We start from the raw sequence: 9662 nt of genomic DNA, 5'->3' as shown, positions 1-9662 counted from the left end.
GATGTTGATCCAGTAGTAAATTATTGATCAGTTTCAGAGGTTAATCAGTGTTAATCAGACAAACATAGTTTGATTTCTCTGGAGTTCTCGTCCTTTACCTACACACACACACACACACACACACACACACACACACACACGCACACACACACACACACACACACACACACACACACACACACACACACACACACACACACACACACACACACACACACACACACACACACACACACACACACACACACATTGTGTTTTCATGCTTTATGGGGACTTTCATAATGATTTTATATTGTACAAACTTTATATTCTGCCCCCTTACACTAACCCTGTATTCCTAAACCTTCCCATAATTTTTACATTATCAAAAAACATCATTCTGTATGATTTATAAACTGTTTTCCTCAAAGGGACCAAAAATGTCCGCACAAGGATTTCGGATATTGCCATCTTTGTCTTTGTCACACACACACACACACACACACACACACACACACACACACACACACACACACACACACACACACACACACACACACACACACACACACACACACACACACACACACACACACACATACACACACACACACACACACACACACACACACACACACACAAACAAAATGTTTGTTTTTCGATATTTCAGAACTTAATTGGGGAAAACCTACATTATTGTTATACAATTCTGTTTTTGAATGAGGATCTAAATAACATAATGGAACATTCCACACGCTTCTTTTTAATTCTGTGATGTCATTTCCTCACCTGATGTCCTCACTGTTCTTACAAGAGTTTAGTGTATTTACAGTTTTTTACAATCACTTTGTTACTATTTTCAGAACCTTGATGTCATTTTTCACAACTCTAGACACAAAACTCACAACCAATTATCAAAATGCACATTTTTCAAAACTCTAACCATTTTCTCATTTGTTTGGATACAATACACATAAAACTTAGATCATTTGTTCATTCAACAAAAATCACTTGTTCAATATGACACAACTTAACATCAAAGTACTACTATTTCAAAAGGCAATTCACACATTACATTTCAAATGAATGTCTATTCATTTCCTTACACTGATCTAACTATCAATTGATACAACTGCTCAAAATGATAAGTAACTGTTGCGTTACTCTTAATGCATAGTTGTATGGAAACAGACAAACAATCTTCCATGTTTACAGTAAATCATGAAAGTTTCAAGATAACGAGATTCATTGTCACCAATTAGCGTGGAGCATGAACCAATTAGACTACAACATCCATGGATGTAGCCTAATATTTTATATCATACTGTAATGCTTCATCAGACACTGTGTCTATGGTCCCAAATACTGTACCACCTTTTCAGACTATTTAAAGTATTGACAGTACTGCACTGTAGAGATGCAGGCCCTTGGAATTGCTTGTCCAATTCTGCCAACTCGTTACTGATGATTGAGGGCACATTGTGGAATGAGTATATAAAGAGTTGATTGGGATCCAATTGCAAGAGCATAGTGATACGTAACATGGAGCCAGCAGGTGATCCAGGTCACAATGGAGGTCAAGCAGTGGTGGGAGGAAGACGAGGAAGACGAGGAAGACGTGTTGGTCAAAGGAATGGTAGGGGACAGGCAGCCCTTCTGAGAGGTGGTCGTGGGCCTCGTTTGAGAGGTGTGGGGGAACGTGGTAGAGGACAAGGCCACGGACCAAGACAGCGGCAGCAACAGCATAGAGTGTCCAATGAAATTCGGGCAATAGTTGTAGACCATGTCATAAATCATGGCATGACAATGACTGAGGCGGCTACAATGATACAACCAAACCTGAGAAGGTCAACCGTGGCCTCAATAATCAGAACTTTCCGCAATGAGAACCGGTAAGTTATCAGCATGCACTAAACATTATGCTACTCTCAATTGTCAAATGACTGCATACCAATGTGTATCACAGAATAGGTGATGTGACCAAGAGTCTTCTTACTCTAATGTTCCCTGTAGAATTGTGACTAGGCCAAATAGTGGAGGCAGAGGCAAAATTCTAACTGACCAGCAAGAGCAGGCTGTGGTCGATTTGGTTCGGGCCAGAAATGATATTCGCCTTACAGAAATTCGCCAGCATATCTTGGACAATGAAGACATGTTCAACAATGTGGGATCCATAAGTTTGCCGACTATTGCACGCATACTGAAAAGGCACCAGGTATCTATAAAACAACTATACCATGTGCCTTTCGAAAGAAATGCAGACAGAGTGAAACAAATGAGGACTGAGTATGTTCAGGTAAGTTCAGTTTCAAGACGGCTGTTGTAAAAACATTCCCAAAAATTCTACATTGTACGGTAATCTCTAAATCTCTTTCCAAAATGTATTTTTAGAGGGTGATGGAGCTGGATGCTGATGACGACCATCACAAATTCATATATTTGGATGAGGCAGGTTTTAATCTGGCCAAGACAAGGAGGAGAGGTCGGAATTTCATTGGCCAGCGGGCAACCATCCAAGTACCTGGACAACGTGGGGCCAACATTACCATGTGTGCGGCTATATCAGAAGATGGTGTGGTGGGACGCAGACCTCATATTGGACCATATAATGCAGCTCTCCTTGTCACCTTTCTTGATGAGCTCGATCAGGTTTGTAGAGCTGAAGGTGTGACCTATGTCATTGTCTGGGACAATGTCAGGTTCCATCATGCTCATGTGGTGCAAGCATGGTTTCAGGCCCATGCACAATTTACCACCCTGTATTTACCCCCATACTCCCCCTTCCTTAACCCGATTGAGGAATTTTTCTCCGCATGGAGATGGAAGGTTCATGATAGGCACCCTCATGAACAAGTCACTCTTCTCCAGGCCATGGATGACGCCTGCAATGACATCACAGCAGACCAGTGTCAGGCCTGGATTCGCCATGCCCGAAGGTTTTTTCCAAGATGTTTGGCTAATGAAAACATCCATTGTGATGTAGATGAGAACCTGTGGCCAAATCCACAACACAGAGTTGATGACAATGTAGAAGTACAGTAATCACTGCTGTTTTATTTCTTACAGTGCAAGCAAGTTGAGGAACACTGCATTTGATGGTTTACAGTACTGTCTTTTCTTTTCTATTTCATTGCATTTGATGGTTTACAGTACTGTCTTTTCTTTTCTATTTCATAGCTAATTACTGTATTTTTGCTTTGATTAAAATAAACCAATGTTGTGATTGTACTGTAGTGTTTTGCATCAATATATTACAAACTTTGTTCAATGATTCCACTTTGTCTGTATTCTCTCTACTACTGCAGTACTTTACAGTAACAGAGGTATTTACTGTACATGTAGTACCATAATGAAACCTGTATCACCTATTTTGTTCTACAATATTTAATGATTGTACGAACAATGACAGAGTGAAACTATCGGTTGCTTGTGTGTGGGTGATCTATAGTTGTGTTTCAATGGTATTTCACAGTAAATTTGTTTTTTGAACCAATGATTGTGCAAGTGCAAGATTTCTTTAAAGATGTGAATGCACAATGCAATGTTTTGAACATTAGACAGCCTGTGTTACAAGTGATAACCGTTTTGAGTTTTGTGTCTAGAGTTTTGAAAAATGACATCAAGGTTCTGAAAATAGTAGCAAAGTGATTGTAAAAAACTGTATTTCTGTCTAAAAACTCCTTGGTAAGTTTTGCTTAAAAAACTTAAGAAGTTGAAATAAACCGGACAAAAATTAACTAAGAAATACTTAATAATAAATAAATACTTTTGAAATCTGAAAAAAGAGATCACCTGGAGAAAATCAGAGGAAATAGAATATGTTTTCTAATGTAAAATGCCCTGGAATGATTAATAAAATAATTTGAAAATACTGATGGGGTGTTTTGTTATTAATAATTTAAATGCTTATCAAACATGATGCGTAATTTGACAAACAAATTAACTTGTTACACACAAAAAAATGCTGTGTTTTAACCGAACTTTGGGTCAAATATGGTCAAACCCAGCCAGTGGGTTAAATGTTTTACATTACATTTTTAACCTAACATTTGGGTTTGTCCATATTTGACCCAAAATTTGGTTAAAACAACCCAGCATTTTTTAGAGTGTAACATTGCATCAACTAACATGAACTACCATGAGCAATATATTTTTTACAGCCTTTATAAACCTTTAGGATTAGCTAATAAAAATGTTCATGTTCTTGTTTCACAATGCATTAACTAATGTTAACAGATACAACATTTTACATTAAAATGTTTTCTAAGCATAACATTATCTTGGCTAAACTAAGAAGTATTGTTGTAGAAGTATTGTTCATTGTTATAGAATGTCCAATGTAGTTTAGTAATGTTAACAAATGAAACCTTATTGTAAAGTGTTACCTGCAAGAAGAGTTCACCTAAAAATTAAAATGCATTATTCACTCTCAAAGAATTCACAGAACTAGATCAGAAAACGAATCGTTCTTTTGAATCGGTTCTCTTTAATGAACCACTTGATCCGGTTTACAAAGCGGACTGGACACACACAAACACCGACAAGAAGGTCAGATGTAAGTATATTAGCTGGTCAGCTGACCCATTTGTTGATTACAACAGACTGTTTAGTGAAGAGTGAATAATTTAACATATGGTGTGTGTGTGTGTGTGTGTGTGTGTGTGTGTGTGTGTGTGTGTGTGTGTGTGTGTGTGTTCTGTATGTGTGTGTACTGTGCATCATGGCAGCGCTCTGTCTGTCATATCGCCCTCTGCTGGTCATGTCAGTGCTAGTAAAAGTGTTTATGCCAACAAGATGTTTCTACATGTGCAAACTGAAATAAGTTGTACGAAAGGAAAGACATTGTGTGAGTTATTCCCTTTAAAATTAATATGGCTGGTGTTTTTATTGTGGTAAATGACCAGAACAAGATAAACGTCCTACACACAAAGATAGCAAAACCTAAAACATACACACACACACACACACACACACACGCACGCACACGCACACACACACACACACACACACACACACACACACACACACACACACACACACACACACACACAACATCCTTGTTGAGGTAATTTGAGAGAGGGGATATAAAACCATGTATGCGAGAGATACAGTGTGTAAATGAGCTGTTGTGAGGCTGTGTGTGTGTGTGTGTGTGTGTGTGTTTATCAGATGAAAGCAGTATCGGGTGTTCGTAATAAAGCTAATGGCAGGAGTTAGAAGGTTTTCTTATGGGTTCAAATTCTTCAGAATCAACCAAGACAAAACAATCCATACACATATAGATTAGCAATACACAAGAATTAGCAATAGTTGTAAGCATTATGTGCATTAGACTAATAACGTGTTATGTATCAGTCTTTTTAGACCAGTTCTGCATGCACTGTCACCAATACAAATCTTACATTTGTAGGCTACATGTTTATGGCTTGGTTTTCTGTGACATTTGATGATTTCTATTTGTTCGTGTGTGTGTGTGTGTGTGTGTGTGTGTGTGTGTGTGTGTGTGTGTGAATACTGCTTGTGATGTGATTGTTAAATGAGTAAATATGATGTTTTGTAGAAATTGCAAGACTGAATTGTGATTGCTTTGGTAGCATAAGAATGCCTTGAAAGTAACAGACATGTTTTGTTTTGTATGCCATCTTTTTTTCATTTTCCATCATTTTTGATTAGGAATTTATGGCTGTCTTGGAGTTACATTCTATCCATAAAATTTCCAGCTAATACTGCATATTTTTTTCTTTAAAAACAAAATTGAACATTTGTTGAAAAAATGCATGCGTTTAAAATTATAATTAAATTTTGCACACGTATAAGTAAAAAAACTAAACAAATTATATAATTAATTTTAAGCTATCCATATAAATGTAATTTTAATATATTTTTTAAAGACATTTTTGGGTTTTGGCCAGAAGAAACTAACTTTACTGTTAATCCCTGTTCGGGGGTGAGCTATTTTGATTTGGGCCGGCAAAAAACTACTTGACAACTAATCCGAACAATTAAAACCAACTATCCAGAACACTTGCAACTTGTCATATGAATGCCAAAGCACTAACAACATTGTGAAGGCGAGGTTTGTACAGTCAAGAAAATTTAAAAAGTGTTTATGAGCTGTTGTTTATGCTCATTTTCTTGTATGTTCACACACAAGTGTTTTAGAGCGACTTCTTCCACTTTCAGCCAGGCGCCAATTTACCTAAATTAGGAGCCCGATCTTCTTTATTGCCTAGGTTGGGTAAAGCATGTTAAATAGTTTGACCACGTTAATCCAGTGGCGATAACTTATTTATCTGTGTTAATGAAATCAGTGTTAATTATTTACAAGTGTTAGTGAAGCATCTTTAATTATCTGTTCTGTAATACTCCCTCTCTACTGGTGTATCTTTTTTCTCTTTCTATCTCTGTCTGTCTGTGTCTTTGTTATAATCTCCCTTTCATTTTCTCTCTATGCCCTTTTTCTGTTTATGTGCATTTGAAATGTACAATGTGTTTAAATGAGCACATATTTCTCGTGACATTGTGTTTATGTATTTTTATAAATATAAACCATTTAAAGTTAGTCTGCGCATATAAACGCACGCCGTGCTTTAGTAAAGCGATCCCAGGACCATGAATAATGAACATTATGAGGCCCAACCCCCCTCTCTTTCGCTGTCCTCTCCGTTTTCATTTGCTTTCTCTCACAGATCATGTGACCACTCTGGGACCAGTAATTATTCATGAGCTCTTCACCGCACCGCAGGACCTGCGCGAGAGAGCCTCCGGCTCCGAGCTGAGGCCCCGCTCCAGCTGCACGCAGGGGCCCATTGGCCTGCACGGGTCAGACAGCGACACCTTACACCGCAGACGGCGAGGAAACGCTCACCCTCACCCCGCCACACTCTGGATGAATAAAAGATGCCCACAAAAGAGAAAAAATCAACAGAAACCGAAGAAAGGGATGACGAAGGAGAGGAGAAGGAGCCAACAGTGAAAGGAAAGAGTAAGAGGGATGCAAAGAGGAGACAGAAGAGTTTCGAGGAGAAGACAGCAAGCACTGAGACACTTACAGAAAAGGAGAAGAGAAAAAAGAGGGACTCCGTAAAAGAGAGAAAGAAAAAGAAGAACAGGGAAGATGTTGAGGTGACAGAGAATGACAACGGGACAGACGAGCAGAACAACAATGAGCCTATCGGCACAGAAAAACAGACCAAAGGGAAATCCTCAAGCGAAGAACGGGAGGGAAAAGAGGTAAGGAAAGAGAAGAAAAAGAAGCGTAAACCATCCGAAAGCAAAGAAGGACAAGACGACATGGGGTCCAAGGAGAAAAAGAGCAAAGACGGCAAGAAAAAGAAGAAGTCGGCCGAGGAAGAGGAGGGTGAGGATGCCGTGCAGGAGGAGGAAGAGGAGGATAAGAAGAAGAAGAAAAAAGATAAAAAGAAAAAGAAAGGTTCCGACAGCGACGAGGACAAGAAACCAAAGAAGGGGAAGAAGTCGAAGGTCAAACAGGTGGATTATGCCGAGCTCTACCAGGAGGAGCTGGTGAACTATCACACGGAGGAATCGGATGATCAAGAAGATGAATTCAACAAAAAGAAAGGTAGACTCTGGAAGAGGATTCCACTCCTGTTCTTCTTTTTATTCTCAAGTCTGTCTCTTCAAGTCTTTTCATCGAGACAAAAGAGAAAGTGAGTGTTTAAACTAGACCCGCTGAGGTTTCCCCAAAGCAGTTTGTCAAAATTTTATGCATTTATTAATTTGCATGAAAATGAAAGTTCTGTCATCGTTTACTCACCCTCATTTTCTTACCAACATGCTATAATGGGTTTGAAAGAACACCATGCAGTAACCATGACTTTTTGACAAAAAAATAAATAAAAAATCATAAAAACACCATACAGAAATTTCAGAGCTTCAGTGATGGAGAAGATTATCAATTAACAACTTTTGGCCTGTTTCTCACACAAATCTAGAATGACTTTGAATACTGTGCATAATTGGCTACTGTTGTCCTTTTTGTAGCATGTCTGCCTTGGTTAATGTGAACTGCCTGCAAAAATGTCTCTTTTTGTGTTCAGCAAGCAGGTTTAGAACAACATGAGGGTGAATAAATGACATATTTGTAATTTGTTGTTGATGAACTAACTTTTTAAATGAGCAGATTAGCCTACATTTGGAGACTTAGTTAAGTGTAGAGCCACCCGACCTACTGTCAAACTGTCTGTCTTTTCTGGGGATGAGCTGTCTTTCTCTCTCTCTGCGTCTGTCTCTCTTTCTCTGCTTTCACTCTCAGTCAGGCACCCTTGTCCTCTCGGTTTCTCACAGGTTGGATTTCTTTTAACCCTGGAACATCTCTTAATTGATTACTTGAACGTTGGAGGTTGAATGGCGAAAACAGAAATAGACGAGGGAGGAATGTCTTTTTTAAAGATCCTTCTTAAAGTTTTTTTAAAAAGAGCAAAATAATCCACGCCTTATGAACGATTTTTCTGGAGTGTCAATATGGAGATTAAAAAGTTCTTGTTTTTAGGCCTGCAATAGCAAATCATAATCAGAACTTCCATTTTTAAGAGTGTCAGTATCTGATTTGCAGTCAAATTCTGATCATTTCACTAACGTCCAGTCAGAACCTTCCGGATTTCATATTGGCAGACAGCTCTAGAGGTCTCTGTTTGGCACAGCAGAAGCGTGTCTGGATTGGCTGATTATTACAGTGTCCTGGCAGCAGGGTATCATGACAGAACGGCGGCGGGCGCTGTGCCAGAGGTGGATTTGAATCAGATGGGCACCTCTTTATGGCCTGAAACATTACACTCTAATCGGCCTTTTCATGGAACCATCAAAACCGCATTCAGCACGGTGGACGTCAAGCTGTCAGGTTCAGTCAGGTGTAGCACGTTGAATTGAGGTTATCACTTTGCACCGACCCAGGGGAACAGTACCTTATACATCGCAACTTAAAGGGACAGTTTACCCAAAATGAAAATTCTGTCATCATTTACTCACCCCCAAGTTGTTCCAAACCTGTATGAGTTTCTTTTTTCTGCTGAATACAAAAGAAAATATTTTGAAAAATGTCTGTAACCAAACAGTTGTTGGGTCCCATTGACTTCCATAGTATTTTTCCACTATTTTTGTACGTTACGCCTACATGCTGCTCCTCGGGATAAAACATGCATTTGGTTGTTACAGGTCTTGCAGTGGTTCAGAGAAAGGTAGAGGTCACACAGTGAGCATCAGGGCCATGTCGTACTCTCACTCCATTAACATGGCTAAGTTACAGAGATATTGCTTACAGCAATTCAGCTTATACAAAAGTGGGTGAGCTCAGAATAGCAAGTTGTTGGGTTACACAGGATATACCTGAGCACTGCATTTGAGACTACAACCCTTCTAATCTTATGAAAACAAGATGCTTTCTTTGGTGGAGGTCGGGTATAACAGAGATATAACCAATATTTCTGCTATCTCCTCAGTGTACGAGGTGGTGACCATCACGGGTGATGTTAAGGGTGCTGGGACTGATGCTAATGTGTTCGTCACCATGTTTGGAGAGTTTGGAGTGACTCCCAAAGTTCACCTGGCCAGCAAGTAAGTTATGCTTCAATTCTGCATCTGTATTTGATGATGTTAATCTTGAGAGTTTCCAAAGTCAAGTAATTTTTCTTAAAGGGATCGATGCATAAATCAAGATGTGTTTA

The 9662-nt window shown here is 39.0% G+C and overlaps 2 protein-coding genes across 4 annotated transcripts in view; both read left to right on the top strand.

Moving 5' to 3' along the window:
- Positions 1–463: 463 nt before the first annotated feature.
- On the top strand, positions 464–3763 carry LOC143700116 (uncharacterized). The gene is made up of 3 exons (XM_077194337.1): positions 464–1871; positions 1993–2275; positions 2371–3763. The coding sequence occupies exons 1-3, from the start codon at positions 1522–1524 to the stop codon at positions 3019–3021; spliced, it is 1284 nt and encodes a 427-aa protein (XP_077050452.1). The 5' UTR covers positions 464–1521; the 3' UTR covers positions 3022–3763.
- Positions 3764–4481: 718 nt separating this feature from the next.
- Positions 4482–9662, top strand: part of loxhd1a (lipoxygenase homology PLAT domains 1a) — a 40328-nt gene continuing 35147 nt past the window's right edge. The window contains exons 1-2 of one of the 3 annotated variants that reach the window (XM_077194334.1): positions 4482–4534; positions 9438–9552. In XM_077194334.1, the coding sequence (XP_077050449.1) occupies positions 9506–9552 (47 nt within the window). In that variant the 5' untranslated portion in view covers positions 4482–4534; positions 9438–9505. Of the gene's footprint in view, positions 4535–4740; positions 4826–6747; positions 7562–9437; positions 9553–9662 lie in introns of those variants that run through there. The other 2 variants (XM_077194333.1, XM_077194332.1) reach the window with 2 other exon arrangements.

Source organism: Siphateles boraxobius, unplaced genomic scaffold (assembly GCF_051911475.1).
Source record: "Siphateles boraxobius isolate OS27281-9 unplaced genomic scaffold, OSU_SipBor_1 11, whole genome shotgun sequence".
Lineage (NCBI taxonomy): Eukaryota > Metazoa > Chordata > Actinopteri > Cypriniformes > Leuciscidae > Siphateles > Siphateles boraxobius.
This window is presented reverse-complemented; position numbering and strand designations above follow the sequence as displayed.